This window comes from Rhincodon typus, chromosome 35 (genome assembly GCF_021869965.1).
Source record: "Rhincodon typus isolate 14 chromosome 35, sRhiTyp1.1, whole genome shotgun sequence".
In the NCBI taxonomy this organism is placed as follows: Eukaryota; Metazoa; Chordata; class Chondrichthyes; order Orectolobiformes; family Rhincodontidae; genus Rhincodon; species Rhincodon typus.
Genome location: NC_063366.1, coordinates 20,091,523 through 20,109,443, shown reverse-complemented (window position 1 = coordinate 20,109,443; position 17,921 = coordinate 20,091,523). Strand labels below are relative to the sequence as shown.

The 17,921-nt window shown below is 43.0% G+C and overlaps 1 protein-coding gene and 1 long non-coding RNA gene across 2 annotated transcripts; one reads left to right on the top strand and one right to left on the bottom strand.

Annotated features, from left to right (window-relative positions):
• The first annotated feature begins 1,770 nt into the window (after positions 1 to 1,770).
• On the top strand, positions 1,771 to 9,211 carry LOC109913775 (zinc-binding protein A33-like). The gene is made up of 6 exons (XM_048616610.1): positions 1,771 to 3,045; positions 3,134 to 3,229; positions 3,320 to 3,553; positions 7,064 to 7,086; positions 7,180 to 7,295; positions 8,661 to 9,211. The coding sequence occupies exons 1-6, from the start codon at positions 2,551 to 2,553 to the stop codon at positions 9,209 to 9,211; spliced, it is 1,515 nt and encodes a 504-aa protein (XP_048472567.1). The 5' UTR covers positions 1,771 to 2,550.
• LOC125486965 lies at positions 6,927 to 7,351 on the bottom strand. Its single transcript, XR_007265535.1, has 2 exons — positions 7,178 to 7,351; positions 6,927 to 7,075 (listed from the first exon to the last, which is right to left on the bottom strand). It is a non-coding gene; the product is annotated as an uncharacterized LOC125486965 (long non-coding RNA).
• Positions 9,212 to 17,921: the final 8,710 nt, after the last annotated feature.

Genomic DNA, 17,921 nt, shown 5'->3' with positions numbered 1-17,921 from the left:
TGGTGTTGTCTGACATCTGACTTTTTGTCCGCCCCAGTCCAACACTTGCACCTCCATGTAATGACTTTTAATGAGATTATCATGAAATGAAAACAACAAATGCTGGAGATCACAGCAGGTCAGACAGCATCCATGGACAGAGAGCAAGTTAAAGTTAAGGATCTAGATGATGCTTCATCAGAGCTAAATTAAAGTGTGGAGGCGACAGTATTTATGCTATAGTTGGGGGAGGGGTAAGGAGGGAGGGTGTGGCGGTGATGGGGTGTAGAGTTCTGGTGGAAAAAAAGTTGGTAGTTCAGATTTGCTATTGGAATGCGAGAATGGCAAAACAATGGTGTGTCTATCTGCCAGACTTGAAAAAGAAGACAGTTCCACCAGGGTATGGGGAGGGGAAAAGAGGACATGATGACAGAGAATGTAACAAGTAAAGCTAAAAAAAAGGGAAGAAATGGGAGAATATAACAAGTAAAGCTAAAGGAAAAGGAAGAAGTGGGAGTTGGTTCACAATTTAAAGGTGTTGAACTCAATATGAAGTACAGAAGGCTGTAAAGTGCCTAGTCTGAAGATGTTCCTCCAGTTTGCACTGTGATTCACTGGGACACTGCAGCATGCTGAGGGCAGACAAATGGGCATGTGAGCAGGACGCTGTGTTAAAATGGGAAGATCGTGGTCATGCTTGCCCACAGACCAGAGGTGTTCTGCAGAGCAGTCACTCAGTCTGTGTTTGGTTTCTCCAATGTCGAGTAGGCCACATTTAGTGCAGCAAATATAATACACAAGTTTGGAGGAGGTAGAGGTGAAATGCTGCTTCACCTGGAAAGATTGTTTAGGCCATTAAATGGTGAGCAGAGAGGAGGTGAACAGGCAGGCATTGCACCTTCTGCAGTTACATGGGAAGGTGTCGTTGGAAGGAGTGTGATGTTGGTGGTCGTGAAATGGACTAGCGTGTCCTGGAGGGAATGATCCCTGCAAAATTCAAACAGGGGAAATGAGGGGAAGATGTGTTTCTTGGTGGCATTCTGCTGGAGTTGTCTGAAATGGTGGAGAATGATCCTTTTAATGTGGCAGCTGGTGGGATGAAAAAAGAGGACAAGGAGGCTCCTAACATGTTTTTGTGAGTCATGGGAAGGGGCAAAGGTGGAAGCACAGGTGATAGGTCAGATGCAGTTGAGGGGTCTGTCAAAAACAGTGAGCAGGAAAGGTCATAGAAGAAGCAAGCCATGTCAGCTCTTTGGGAAGGAGGCATCATCAGAACAGATGTGATGTAGGCAAAGGCACTGGGAGAATGGGATGGATCCGTGCAGGAGGTTGGGTGGGAAGATCTGTAGTGAAAGTAGCTATGGGAGTCAGTGGATTTGTAATGGACGGCAGTGGTCAATTTATTCCCCAAAATGGAGACAGCGAGGTCAAGGAAAAGAAGTGTCAGAAATGGATGATGTGAAAGTTATAGAGGGGTGGAAATTGGAAGCAAAATGAAAAAAAAATTTTCAAGGGCCTGGCGGGAGCATGAACCGCACCCAAGCAGTAGTCGACCTACTGAAGAAAGAGTTGTGGGAGGAGTCAAGTGTAGGATAAGAACAAGGATTGTTCCACATACACCATAAAGAGACAGGCATAACTGGAACCCATGCCGGTACCCATCATGAAATGAAGTTAAATTCTAGATATGCATACAGGTGATCAAGACAGACATCCCATTGTAGAGACCCGTAATTTGGATGAAACATTATATGAACGTTAGATCAGCCTTCGGAGTATAAGTAAAGTATTTAGTGCCAGTATTCGGACAAGAGCAGGAGAAATCAATCCAGTTTGAAATTAATATTTCCATTTGAAAAAAAAACTATTGGCCAATCAGTTAATATTGTTTTTGGGTGCTTGCTGAGCTCAAATTTCCTGATAGGTTTCTTGACGTTACAGCAGGTACATCTTGGATTTTAAAAAAGTTTTGGGAGGTCCTCATGTTTGCCAAGCTGTTGATATCGGCGGCCTGTTTGGAGCATAACGCATGGAAATTCCGAAACCCACCCCACGCACCTCCTCCTACTTATTCCCTGCCTAACCGGTCCCTCCACTGGCAACCACGCCACCACCACCCGCACCCACGCCCCCCGCCCCCCCCCCCCCCCCCCGCGCCCCGCAAATTAACATGTGATTGATGTCCACCTTTCGTCCCTGAGCACTCATATTCTCATTTGCTTGTCCCTTGTGGTTATTCGAATTTCTTCCTTTCAGACGCAATTATCAAAAGGACATAGACTGGTAGAGAACAATAATTCTCGAAACGTTGATAAAATATGGAGCTGGAGGAGCCCAGCAGGTCAGACAGCATCGGAGGAGCAGGAAAGTCGACGGTTCGGGTCCAGACCCTTCATCGGGATCCCGTCTGACCTTCTGTGCTCCTCCAGCTACACATTTTATCGACTCTGACTTCCAGCATCTGCAGTCCTTTCTATCTCCTAGTTGCTGAAAACCATACTGCGAAGTCTGAACCAGGGATGCCCACCTTGGAGAAGTTTTCCTCCTCCCTTCTCCAAACGATTGTAGTGAATGGTTTCGGACATTGAAAATATCCCGCAGCTCACTATCAACGAAAGTGAAATCGGTGTGAATCAGGAAGTGTTGAGTGTGAACATGGCTTCCAGACAGCAGATCCTGGGAATGACCGAGGAGGCAATTTGTCCCATTTGTCTAGATTTCTTCACTGATCCGGTTTCGCTGCAGTGTGGACACAACTTCTGTCGCTCCTGCATTCCCCACAGTTTGGAAAAGGAGGGTATAAACTTCTGCCCGCAGTGTAGACAGGAGTTTCCGGAAGTAAACCTCAGTGTAAACTGGGCCTTAGTGAATCTGTCAGAGAAAGCACAAAAGTTAAAGCTGAAACCGCAAAAGAAGGGAAGCAAACCTCTCTGTGATGAACATCACGAAGAACTGAAATTGTTTTGCCAAACTGAAAAGAAATTGGTCTGTTACACTTGCAGAGATTCCCGGGAACACAGACAGCACAGCTTTCAGCCCATTAATGAAGCTGTTGAAATCTATGAAGTAAGTAAATATTAATTTTATCACCAGATTATTTGATCAGGTTTTCACGGTGTAACATGTTTACTCATGACTTATTCTCCAATCACAGGATCAACTGAAAACGTCCTTAGACCTTCTCGAAAAGCAGAAATCGCTGACTAGGAAAGCTGAGCAGAAACAGAAACAAAATATTTCTGATGTAAAGGTAAGGTGTTCTGTGCTGATTGTTTGGAATTTCGATCAGTCTCTTCCTTTAGTAGCGGGACTTAGTTATGTTTTGAATTTTGTTTGCTAGGATCAGTCAAGCAGTCTGCAGACCTACATCAATTCCGAGTTCACTGAAATGCACAACTTTCTCACTGCAAAAGAGCAGCATTTACTCAGCGAGCTTAAATATCGAGAGAGAATAATTCTGCAGCCAATGGAAAAAAATCTTCGAAAAATTGAAGAGAATTTAAAGATAATACTGGAGAAGATCGCTAATATTCAGCATGAGTTGACGAAAAATGATGGACTGAGTATTCTGAAGGTAAGAGGATCTATTGCGAGGTAAATCTGTTAGTCTCTACACAACCATGAAGTTTAGTTTTCTACGGAACTTTGAAATAATACAGATTAGTGGAACTACTTGTCTATTCAGGGTAGTCCTGCTATGATCATGGAACAACAGCTCGCAGTGCAGATTTCCTAGTATTGCCAAATGTTTACACCGAATTTACTAAAGTAAATAATGAGACAATGAACAAAGAATTTAAGAAGAACCTACGTGCAAGAAGAGTGTAATTGGGAGGCAGAGGAAAGAAATTACGCAATTTGACACCAGCAGTTGTAGGCATTTTTATTTCCTTTATTCATTCACGGGACGAGGGCGTTACTAACTAGGCAGCATTTTTGCCCATCCCAGTTAAGAGTGAACCACATCGCTGTGGGTCTGGATTCACAGATAGGCCAAACCAGTTAAGGATGGCAGTTTCCTTCCCTAAAGGGAACCAGATGGGTTTTTCCCCTGACAATCAACACTGGATTCATAGTCATCATTAGATTCTTAATTCTAGATATTTATTGACTTCAAATTCTACCATCTGCTGCGGCGGGATTCGAACCCAGGTACCCAGGATATTATTTGGGTTTCTGGGTTAATAATCCAGCGATAAAACCACTACGCCATCGCCTCCTCTAGCTATCGGGGGCAAGGCATGAAAAAAGGAATGTGCAAAAGGCGAGAATGGCAACAGTGCAGAAATCCCGCGTATTTCTTTCTTGGGATGGAGGAGGACTTGGAAACAAGAATGCCGCTTTTAAAACGGAAGTGTTGCTTGACAAGGAGCTAATGCAGCTCAGTGCGTATAAATCACGGAAGAACGGGAACCAGTGCACTGGAGTTCCGGATTTGCTTAAATGGTACATGTGATAGAAGATAAGAGTGGAGTTTAAACAAATGTTTGAATGTAATGCATGCTCGGACTAGTGTCTCAAAAAAAACCCCTCTACAAGTCACACATCAAGCTGACTTGAATCCTGCAATGTCGCTGGGTCGAGTCCCAGGACTGCAGCAAAGGAGTCTTTTCGCCACCTACTGGACAGTAATTAAGGATGAATAATAAATGCGGACCTTTCCAGCGACGTTCATAACCCATGCAATCATGTTTCAAAATGCTGACAATAAGGCAAAGGCTGAGCTGGGCTAATTTGAGTGTGTGGATACAACTGGTCTTGGTGACAGTGCATGCTTCAGATCAGAACTTCAACACAGGGTCAAACGGGATGCCAAAGTAGCCAACAGAGAATCTGGTTCAGTGTCATACAGTGAACATAGAGCGGTTAGGATTTAGAGCCAGAGAGTCATAGATATGTACAGCATGGAAACAGACTTTTCCCCAACTAATCCATGCTGAACAGATATCCTAAATAAATCTAGTCTCTTGAGGTTGGTTGGCTCGCCGAGCTAGTTTGTTGTTTTGCAAACGTGTTGTTACCATGCTTGGTAACATCCTCAGTGCAACCTCCGATGAAGCGTCGGTGTGTTTTCCCGCCTGGTTTTTAAACTCTGGGGTCCGTTGAGATGGGTTGCCTCACTTCCGGTTTTTCTTCGTAGTGGAATGTATATGGGGTCGAGTTCAATGTGTTTATTAATAGCATGCTTCGTGGAGTGCCATGCTTCCAGGAATTCTCGTGCTTGTCTCTGCCTAGCCTGTCCCAGGATCTTGGTGTTGTCCCACTCGAAGTCGTGGTTCTCCTTGTCCATGTGGATTGAGATGAATGAGTAAACAAACCAGTTCGGCGAACCAACCAACCTCAACACCCACAATCCGAGCTACAGATCTATTCCAAAACCTTAGAAATCTAGTCCCATTTACTAGCATTTTGCCTATATCCCTCTAACCCGTCCTCTTCATGTACCCATTCAGATGCCTTTTAAATGTTGTAATTGTACCAGCCTCCACCACTTCCTCTGGCAGCTCCTTCCATACACGCACCCCACTCTGTGTGAAACAGTTACCCTTAGGTCCCTTTTAAATCTCTCCCGCTCACCATAAATCCATGTCCTCTACTTTTGGACTCACACCGCCACCCCCCCCCCCCCCCCCACCCAATCCCAGGGAAAAGGCCTTGTCTATTTAGCCTATCCATGCCCCTCATGATTTTATGAACCTCTATAAGGTCACCCTCAGCCTCCGACAGTCCAAGGAAAATAGCCTAGTTTATTCAGGCTCTCCCTATAGGTCAATCCCTTCAACCCGGGCAACATCCCAAACCCTTTCAAGTTTCACAACATCCTTCCTATAGCCGGGAGACCAGATTGCACGCAGTGTTCCAAAACTGACCTAACCAATGTCCTATACAGCCACAACGTGACATCCAAACTCCTATACTCAATGCACTGACCAATAAAGGCAAGCATGCCAAACGCCTTCTTTACTGTCCGATCTACCTGCGATTTGGTGCTAGTGACCATATTTTGTGAGGAGGGTGAAACAAATTGGGATCAATGATCTCAATATTAATTAGATAATCCTGCTCAATACTAGATGTATGGCAATTTACAGATTATAGTGGTCCAGGGAGACCTTGGCAAAGCTGATTCTGTAGTTATGCGTAAAGTACCTGACTTTGTGTTTTTTTAAAAGATATGGTTGAAAGGAAAGCACTTAAAAGAAACGTTCATCCACTATGCCCAGATTGCACATCACATATTTCCTCACCTTGAATCTTTCGATTCAATTATATCTATCTGGTTTTCGAAAGCTGTTACAGATCGCCTTTCGCCATCCTTTTGGATAGTGGATTCCAAATTACCCATAATTCGAAAGTAATATTTTTTTAAAGAAAAGCTGTCCATGTCTTTTTTTCTCCAATTATCTTAATCGTTTTGTCTGATGTGGGTTGTCCTACCACTGCTTACAGTTACTATTTGAATTACGGTATAAAACTCCACCTAACTTCCTCTACTCTAATGAAAACATTAATGATTCTATTTCGATCAATATCTTATGCACCTCGTCAAAATCATGGCCATCCTAAAGCATGTTATCAGAATTGTACCAACACTACAGTTGGATTCTAATCCCTGCTTTACTTAGTCTTAGAATAAATTCCTGGTCTTTATGGTTTGTGAATCTATTTAAGAAATCGCGAACATATGAACTTGTCCTGAGTTCACAAAATTGTGTACGCAATTCAGCCAGACTATGCTTTTCCTGTAGCAGATTTTGACTTACACCGCCACCTCAGTTTTCCTCTCAAATTGCATCAGATCATTAATATCTGCTGTAAATTTCACCATCGATATTATCAATTTTTCTGTTTGTCTTCCTTAGTTATACAACTATCCAATTTACCTTTTACCATATTGCCAAGTATTGCGTCCCTGACATATTCTACAATTGATTGAAATAAAACAATCACTTTTCCATGTATTTATTGGTCTCATAGGATCCGCGGTATCAGCAACCTGCAATAATTTAGGTGCAATTTCTGCAGACTGGATACAACTAGTCAGACCTTTCCAACTCATACATTTGTGTTTTATTTATTTCAGGATGTAGCTTTCCTGCAGAAAAGGTAAGAGACAATTTATGAAAAAATTCTGTACGTCTTGATAACATAACTCCGCAAGAAGGTCAAGTTAAAACGTCAACCATTGAACTCTTACAGGATTAATCACGACAGTCGTTTGTTGACAGGAAGAGATGCCTCTCTGACTTTCGAAAAATTCGGAGGCCCTTTGCAGTACACAACGTGGAGAGAAATGGCCGAAGCTATTAAACCCGGTAAAAAAAAAATCTTATGCATGTTTATTGCATATATATAATTCCAAATGAGAAAAGCACAAATTGGTTCCCAACTCAAAACAAATGGCCTGACTGTACGTTATATAGCCTTGGGAGTATCCTAATTTCATATTTTTCGTCTTCTGCATATCTCTTGAGGAAGAAACTGCCTGCAGTTTGTGTCCATTACCTAAAGGAATTGTATAACCAGAGGATTAGAGATCCGATGAGAGATCATACCTAAGGATTAGACGACAAACTACAAGGAGTCTGATCTCCCCAGTCTGTGGTTTGGGCATCATTCGTTTTGCCTAAGGGGGATACACATAAGAATTACTTCGATTTGCTTGTGCGAAGTCAGTGAGACAACCGCTTACTCCATGATTTTGGTCAGAATTCCTATGTATTTCCAGGTACATCGTTATTGATCTTCCCACAGGTTTGAAATATGGGAAGATGTTCGATAGTCCTTGAACTGAGGTGGGGGAGAACGGGAAATCTGACAAATCTTCCATCATCACAAATGTCAAGAATTTCTCGAAGGGTGGAAAGCAGGAAAATACGCAGAGATGGGATTATAAAACAGCGGCGTGGGCCCCAAAGAGGCGGGTGCAGTAGACCTAAACCAGACTGTTCCTTCTGCCGAAAGGAACTCTAATTAAAGATCATATGTGTAAGAAAAATATTCGCAAAAGCACAGAAGATATTATGAGGAGAAACTGCTCCAGACAGGGCTTGTATATCACCAAACACACATCTGTTTCTGTTCTGTCCCTCACCCTGTGCTTCCCCGCTCCGAACTTGTCCTCCTTCAGTCCTCTTGCCGATGCCACCATTCTTGCTGTTGTCTCCTCCGTCTTGCACTCCCTCTCTTCCTACACTGTCAATTCCTTGCCCGCACCCTTTCCTCCTCGGCTTCTCTCCACTCCATCCCTCTCTACTCCTCCTCCCCTTCTGCCTCTTCACTTCGAAGTTCTCCCTTTCCTATCTCTGTCTCGTCCCACTCTCAGTTGTCATGGCTTCCGCCTACACTCTACAGCACCAATCAACGCGATCTCAATCCTTGAAACCCCAGTCTCTGGATTCCTTCCCCTGGTTGTCTGTGCGCGTCCTCACTATCACCACAATCAAACTGAACGGAGCTTTCTCACCAGCGCCTATCGCCATTAGTTCTCCATTCCCTATTTCCGGACATATGGTCTGCTGCAAGTCGACGACTTATCATTAAACAACAGTATTCAATACCCAGGACATAAACATGCGATGGTCAAGATAGATGGGAAAAAAGTGCTTTACAAAGAAACTATTTGAATGAATCACAGCAACAAAATAATTACTTGATTTTGTTTTCTGAAATATCCCCAGCTCCAGCCTCTCTGACTCTGGATCCGAACACAGCGAATCCCTGGCTCATCCTGTCTGAGGACCGGACCAGTGTGAGACTCGGAGACAAACGGCAGAAGATTCCTGACTCCCCGGAGAGGTTTGATCACTGGCTCTGTATCCTGGGATCGGAGGGATTCACATCAGGGAGACATTACTGGGAGGTGGAAGTGGGGGGGAAGACCTGGTGGGGCATAGGAGTGGTCCGAGAGTCAGCCAATAGGAAAGGGAGAGTTGAGTTGAGACCGGATGCGGGCTATTGTTTTTTGTGGCTGGAACCCGACAGAGGCTATGTTGCTCTCACCACTCCCTCTGATACCCCTCTCAACCTGACTGGATGTCCACGGAAGATCGGAGTTTTCCTGGACTGTGAGCGCGGAAAGGTGTTATTTTACAATGCGGACAACATGTCCCATCTCTACACTTTCACCCATAATTTCACTGACAGGATCTTTCCCATCTTTAATCCTGGAAAGAATGACCGTGGGAAATTTTCCGCACCGCTGACTATCCGCGGGATTAAAGGACACTGACAGATCCAACCTATAATTTCACCCGGTCCCCCTGCCTCCTATCAGCTGCAAATTGATGGGGGTCGGCCCCGAAGATACGGAGGCTTGAACACACGCACCAGCAAGTTCAAGAACAGCGTCTTCCCTGTTGTTATTAACCCGATGAACGGACTCTCTAACTTCAAATAACGTGGATTTTGTGAATATCATTCTTGCATCGCGCAAATCCTGAGGAGTGAAACCTGTATGCCTCAGTCTGTCCTAGTTTTTCACCCTATGATCTGTACGTCCTTGCTTACAATGATCTGCCTGTACTGCTTGCGAACAAAGCGTTTCACTGTACTTTGGTACATTTGACAATAAACCAAATCAATCAGTCACAGGTGGAGAAAGAAGCCAGTTTAACATTCCCGGAATAAACCCTGTATCGGAACTGGGAACTGAATGATCAGCAAGGAGTTCTGTAGGGCTGGGGGAAAGAAGGAGGGGGAGAGAAGAAACAAATAGAACCTCAATTGTGGAGACAGACTAACAGCGTAGAATGAGTTGTGAGCTGCAGGAAGATCCCCGGGGATCCTCCTGCCTGTAATAATGCTCCACAGGCGGAAGGTTACTTCCCTTCAGCTCTGATGAAGAGTCACCTAGATTCGAAACATTAGCTTGCTCTCACTGCATGAATGATGTCAGACTCGCTGTGATCTCCAGCATTTGTTGTTTTCAGTGAAGGTCACTTCCCTTATGATGCCTAATGAACGTTCCTGGTATATCTCTACCTTGTTCCGCTGAAAGCGCTATTACATTCATTTGAAGGAAAGAAAAATGCATAAATAATTTTTAATGTCAGAAACATCCAATCCGTCCCAATGCTCTCACTTTCCGCGGATCCCTGCGAGTCTTTGAGCTTCAAGAGGACCCAGTTTACGTTCGAAAGCTACTGATAGATCTTCTTCTGCCACTCTTTACGAAGTTCAGATCCTAAAAGTTCACTGCTAAAAAATGAAAACCACTTCCCTGCTCTATGTCAATTACGTCAATGGCCTGTGTAAAAGAAAAATGTTTCTTTTTTCTTATTGATTGACAAAAAGTCGTTATAGTTTTGAACCTCTCTAATGTGTCTCAACCCAAGCTGCTCTGTTCAGACAAGAACAATCTGTGTCACAATAGTTGATGCTTATGGCCAGAGTCTCACATAGTGGAATTTTATTTCTTTTCGGCCAGCAAGTTTATTTTTCTCCGACTACCCAGTGACTGAGGAAAATGTTTTGGATGTTGTGCGCTGTCACTGTATCTTTAACGTGGAAGTATCTCTATCACATTGTCCTGCCAACAGCAAGTATTTGCGACTCTACACCACAAGTTGCACCTCGACCCCACCCGTTTAAAATTGTCCGATTTTGTTTATTGCCTCCACATTTTTTTTCTTATCAAAATGCATTATTTCACGCGATAGTAGTTTGCATTTGCTATGTGTTCTCCCCTTCTATCCGTCTGTCCTATTCTGGCTGGTGTCAATTACTAAACTTTTTATATCCTCCCATTTTATGTCATCTTCAAATTTTGCCAAATGCAACCATTTCTGACTGAGTGACAAAATAGGTGGGAGGGGATGAATGACCTGCTTTTAATCCTGTTTCACTCTCGAAAGCAGTTCTCAACAGGTAACGAGCTGCAGAAAGCAAACTGACTGCCATATTTTCAAACAAAAAAATGTTCACCATTTGCCAAGTTACCTGCCATAGAAAGAATAAGTCCCTTGGCTGATCCAATCCACTCTGAGACTTGGCATGTTAAGCCCCAATCAGATAGCTCCAGTTTTTATCTTACTAAAATGTTTTGACGCAGTCTGAAACAAATCCGCCTCGGAATTATTTTGAAGAAGTGTCATACTGGACTCGAAATGTTTGCTTTGTTTCTATCTCTCTCCAGAGATGCTACCAGACCTGCTGAGTTTCTCCAGCATTTGACATGTTTATTTTAAATTTTCAGCATTTGAGGTAGTTTGGTTTGAAATACAGTGACATAACACTGAGACACCACATGCCTGATACCGTCGTTAAAAGGAAACCACATGAGGTAGAAGGCAAGTTAAAAGAATACAAATATAACGAAGTTTGTGCTTTTAGGATAAGCTGTGCTTCAAAAGCAGTTTAACTTTCTTTAGCTTTGTCATTCATACTATGCAGAACACTAACTATTTTAATCTGTGTCTATTTCAGATGCCAATGTGGCTAGGATTTGTTGATTGTTTTCTGTCTGTGTAGCCACATACATCATTTTTGAGGTATTTTGAATCATGCTTTGATTTTGAATTGATTTGAACGACAAATATCCTGTTATCTCATACCCACGAGTAAAAAATGAAGTATTTTCTGAATTCACAGCATAGTACAAGAATGTTACATGGAAGTGTGAATATGTGACCTAAATTCATAGCTCAATTTAACGTTGCATACCTGGGAAAATCTTTGTAATCAATATTTTTAGTTTAAACATTATTTCAGTTTGACTTCATTGAAACACTAAAATTTGTAATGCTGAATTAGAAGCTTTGCTTTAAAAAACAATTTAACGTTGATTTTGTTACATTGAAACAAGATACGTTTTTGAAACCTGCAAGGCATTTAATTTGGGTGGGCTTGTGGAAATTTGTTTTCTTTGTTTATATTCAATATTTCACAGTCATGCTGAACAATAATATAATGAATTGCTTTTGAGAAGCACACACTATTTTGATTCCGTCATCTGTTGTGAATTGTATTAAGTCAACAAAATGCTGGCCCAAATTAACTTGGAATTAGTGAAGTTAACTAACATATTACATTATGATAATTCGAATTTCAAGTCACATTTCACATTTTTAAACCTACCAGTTTAACATCGTGGTATTCAAATTGTTAATGATTTTAAGCACACATTTTTACTTCTGTCATAGAAACGTCGTAATTGAACTGCAATAACTAACTGAAGAAGTCAACTTTTGTGACTTACAAAAGTTGCAAAAATACCAACCTTGCAATCTTTGGTCCCCTTTAAATTGGACTCCAGCGTTCAAAGGATGCCCTTGCAATAGTTTCTTAGATAGAAGCACTGCCTCTTGACAATCAATAATATTACCTACACTATTACCTATCAACATCCTGGTGGTTACTATCGGCCTGAAATTGAACTGGATCCAATACATAAGCACTATAATTCCAAGGCCAGGTCTAAAGTTGGGAATTCTGTATTGAATAACTCAACTCGTGACTTCTCAAAGCTTGTCCATCTACAAGGCATAAATCGGTAGTGTGCTGGAATAATCCTGACTTGCCTGGCTGAATGCAGCTCTAACAACACGCAAGAAGCTCAATATTGTTCTGTACAAAGCAGTCCAGTTGATTGACACAATGCTTTCAACAATCTCTCCCTCACCATTGCACAGTGGCAGCAGTGTGCACCATCTACAACATGAACTGCAGCAACTCAGCAATGTTCCTTTGACAACACCATCCAAACCCGTGATGTCTACCTCGAAGAACAGGGGCAGCAGATGGATGCGAACATCATCACTTCCATGTTTAGCTCTAAGCGATTCACCCTCCTAACATGAAGCTATATCACTCTTCCTTCACCTTTTCCATATTGAAACCCTGGCTGTCCGGTTCCAACAGTACTATAGATGGTCCTATACCGTATGAACTGCATCATTTCAAAAGACTGTTTACCACCAAATTCTCTTGATTATTATGCATAGACACTTATTCACCAGTGATGCGCACATATTAAGAATAGAGATAACCAGTGGACATGTTAAAAGTGGATATTACTTACAGTGTAGTCATCTGGTGAGACATGTAGAAGCACAAATTGAAAAAAATGCACAAAATTAATGCATCACAAGTCAATTACAGAATGGGCAATTTTGTAGATTCATAACCTTACACATAATCCGTTCAATCTGATCTCGAATGCTCAACTGTTCAACATGGAACCGTGTCTCATATGAGCATAATCTGTTATTGGAAGTGAACAATGGCACGAAATTGGTTCTAATACATTTTTGGAGAAATTCTGCATATATACTGTCCTGGTGAATTCTCCATGGCAACACCTTATATAATTAGTGCCCACTTGGAAGTAATCAGCACACTTAATCCCATGAAATAAAGAAAACTTTGTTCCCTTTGATAACGCAGTGTGGAACTGGAAGAATAGAGCAGGCCAGGCAGCATCAGAGGAGCAGGAAAGCTGATGTTTCAGGTCGGGACCCTTCTTCAGAAATGGGGGAGGGGGAAGGGAGCTCTGAAATAAATAGAGGAGGGGTATGGCTGGGGAACGTAGGTGGAATGGCGATAGGTAAGTGCAGGTAGGCAGTGGTGGGGATTGGTCAGTGAGGTGGGAGGAGCGGATAGGTGGAGGAGAAGATGGACAGGTCAAGGAGGCAGGGATGAGAGGGAGGATTGGTCATGGGATGAGGCCGGGGTGGGGAGATATTGAAAGTAGTAAAGTCCACATTGAGACCATTGGGTTGTAGGCTCCCAACAGAATATGAGGTGCTGCTCCTCCAGTTTCCTGGTGGTGTCGTTGTGACACTGGAGGAGGCCCAGGATGGATATGTCGTCCAGGGAGTGGGAGGGGGAGTTGAAGTGGTTCGCGACTGGGAGGTGTTGTCATTTGTCACGAGCCGAGTGCTGGTGCTCTACAAAGCAGTCTCTGAGCCTCTGCTTGGTCTCACTGTTGTAGAGGAGGCCACATCGGGAGCAACGGATGCAATAGACCACATTAGCGGATGTGCAGGTGAACATCTGTCTGATGTGGAAGGTTATTTCGGGTCCTTGGATGGAGGTGAGGGGGGGAGGTGTAGGGGCAGGTGTAACACTTCCTGCGGTTGCAAGGAAAGGTGCTGGGGTGGTGGGGTTAGTGGGGAGTGTGGAGCAGAGGAGGGAGTCGCAGGGAGAGTGGAAGGCAGATAGGGGCGGCGAGGGAAATATATACTTGGTTGTGGGTCGAGAACCCAATGGTCTCAATGTGGACTTTAGTTTCAAAATCTACCCATCCCTGGCCTCATCCCATGACCAACCCTATCTCTCATCCCCGCCTCCTTGACCTGTCCATCTCCTTTCCCACCTATCCGCTCCTCCCACCTCACTGACCTATCCCCACCACTGCCTACCTGCATTCACCTATCACCAGGACATTCCAGAAACCAGGAATAATCAGTATACTTTCAGGTTGGCATGCATTAAACAGCGAGATGCAAAAATAACCACTTCTTAGACTTCAGTTATTTCCAATCTATTTTACCAATTTGGGTGATGGAACTGAATGTAACACATTCATGTTTGCATGTGATACAAAGTGAGGTGGGAGGTGTAGGTAGCAGTTAGAGACTTGATTTGGATATCGACAAATTGAGTGCGTAGGAAAGAACATTGAATATAATATAAAATTCAGGGACAAAGTACGACATTTTCAATCGTGAGTCTGGGGTCTGTTTGTATTCAGAGAGTGAAGATGTGTGCATCAAGTTGCTATCAGCAAGCTACGTATTATATTATATAGCAAAATCATTGGAGAATGAGATTACAGACTTGCTACAATATCATATTACATTGCTGAGACCTCACCTATTGTAATGTAAGTAAATTTCTTGTCTCAGGTGGTATTGTTGATTTCTTGATGGAGTGAAACAAGGATTACTGGGCATCAGGAGGCTGAGGAAAGAATAAGTACAGCCGGCATATGCTCCCTGAGTTTAGAAGAATGACAGATGACAATAAGTTATAGAGTCATGGACGTTTACAGCACAGGAGGAGAATATTCAGCCTATTTGTAAGCGCTGGTCTACAAAGATCTGTACGCACGGATCACATTTTCCAGTTTTTTAGCCTAAGCTCTGGAAGCTGCAGTAAGGCAAGTGAATAACTGAATACTGCTTAAATGTTGCAAGACTTTCTGATTCAACTACCCTTTCACACGGTGAGATCCAGACTCCTACCATTCTAAGTAAAAAAAAACTCAAGTCTCATTTTAGATTTCTTTTACTTTAAATTCCTGCCCCTTGTTATTAACCCATCTACTAATGGGAAAAAAAAAATCTTGATATCAACCCAAAGTATTCCCCTCATAATCTCAAACAACTGCCGAACCTAAGAACATACGAACAGGAACAAGAGCAGGCCAGATGGTGCTTGGAGCTTGCTCCTGCCAGTCAATGAGATCATAGATGATCTGATTTTACCTTAACTGTATATTCCTGCATAGCCCCAGTCATCTTTCTTTGGTCATCAAGAATCTATTTTCTTCTACCTACAAATAAAAAAGTAATGGTTCCACATTCACTACCTTTTGAAAATGGGAATTTCTCACAATTCCTCACAACTCTTGGAGAGAAAAAAAAGCTTCTCTCAATTACGTCCCCTCGAAACCATCGATGTTTCAAGGAAAACAATTCCAGCCTTACCAATCTTTCCATAGAGCACAGACTATCCAGTTCAGGCATTATCCTAGTAAATCTCCTCTCCACACTTTCTAGTGTAATCATAATCTTCCTAAAAAGTGGTGATCAAAACTGTACTCAGAATGTCAGATGTGGTCTAAACTGTGTTTTATAAACTTCCAGATTAAGCGTGTTGCTCTTGGAATCAATGACTCAGCTAAAAAAGTATGCCTTCTTTTCCATATTATCTACACGTCCTTCCACCTTTAGGGTCCTGTCAATGCATTCTCATGCACTCTCTTTGGACTCTTAATTTGTTTTTAAAATTCCCTTCTGTACTTTATATACTAGGGACCCTATCGTGTTGACATCTTGGTATCTCTGACGATTCTTTTTGTCTTAATCCTAATCTTAATGTCCCTTGATATCCAGTTTTCTCTGGTCTTGATCTCAATCTTTGACTTTATTGAAACATATTTACCCTACATTCTTTCAATTTCCTCCCAAATAACTTCCACTACTCTCTCAGAGTTTTATCTGCAAGTAATTCCTCCCAGACCCCTAGGACCAAATTGTACCTCCTCTCAGTGTAATTAGCCTTTCCCCAATTTCGATATCCCATTCCAGCCCAATCTTATTCTTTTGCGGTAATATTCTAAGTCTGTGTGAGCTTTGGTCGCTATATCCATAATGATCCCCTGCTGACACGCATTCACCTGCTCGGTGCTGCTCCCACACAGGGTCTAGTGCTGACTCCGGTCCCGGGCAAGTGACCTGATTGAAGTTTCCAAAATCCTGAGTGGGTGAAAAAATGTAAGTACGGTAAAGCTGTTTCCATTTGTGACAGGAATAAAATGACAGGTGATAAATTTAAATTGATGTGCAAACAAAGCCTGCACTCCCTGACATTCGTCAGTGAACAAGTCCTGAAATGTGCTATCGATGAATTCCCAAGCATTGTGAATGCAACATAGTGACCCTAACTGCTGACCAAGCTCCAAAGCCCAGAGCTCAAGATGCTCCAGCAGGAGACACCTCCTGTGCACATGGTCAATAAAACTGTCAGGGGACTCTAGGATTTCCCACAATGCAGGATGTGCAAATCATGGTCCTGAACTTCAAGGCATATGTTAACTCAAAAGAATATGGAGCCTTGCTTTTATTCTACCCTTATTCTCACTAGATGACAAAAATCTCATTCTTGTCTATGTCCCGAGTCCCACTCAAGTCTGACACCTTTGTATCTGTTTACATGCCAAGTTTCTCTCCTTGCATTCTTCCCTCAGTGATGCTTACTGTCTGTCACAGGGCCCTAACCTAAATTCCATCTCTCAAGTTTAAACATAGGAAGGATGCAGCAGCAGAAGAAAAAAACAATTATCTTGTTTCCTTGCTATTCATTTTGTCATGACACTTGTCGAAGTTTGCATGCAACACTTCCATCAGCCACCTTTCCCACTCATTCTCAGCCCCGTCACTCCTCCTCCTCATACCTATCTTATCAGACAAAACCCTTCTCCTTCATGTATCTCCCTCTCGTTTTACCTCCTATATTCTACACCTCATCACAACCCCATTAAGCATCTCTCACCTGTGTTTTCCTCCTCCTCCATCAGCCAATTCTCAGCTCCTGGTCCTCATGAGCATCCCCCCCTCCTCTGCCTTACCCTAATTCCCTACTTCCTTCATTCTATTCCTCCATATGCATCCTCCTGCAATGGTTTGCCTCAACCATACCCCGCAAATGCTCACTGCTACTCAAAACCCAGCCCTGCTCGTAGTCAACTCCCCATTCTCCTTCCTCACTCTTTCCACCTCCTCCTCCTGTCCCTTCTCTCCTCCCCTTTCCCTCCTTCCTCCCCTTTCCTTCTTCCTCACTTCATCTCCTTCTCCCACTCTCTCCTTCTTCTTCCTCCTGCCTCTACATTGTCCTCCTCCTGGAATTTGCCTCTCCTCCCCCTCAATCTCCCTCATCCCCTTGTTCTCTGTTCCTCCTCTTCTCACACATTACTGTTTGTCCTTCTTCAACCGTGTAGGAGTTTTGACAGAAAATAAGGAGGAACTGTTTCTAGTGGCAGTGAATTCAGCAACAGAGGATTGAGATATACAGATCATCGAATCCCTACAGTGTGGAAGAAGGTCATTTGGCCCATTGAGTCCACACCGATCCTCCGAAGAGCATACCAGCAAGACCTTCCCTCCTAACCTATCCCCCTATACCTACATTTCCCATGGCTAATCCACCTAGCCTGCACATACCTAGACACTATGGGCAATTTAGCATGGCCAGTCCACTTAACCTGGACATCTTTG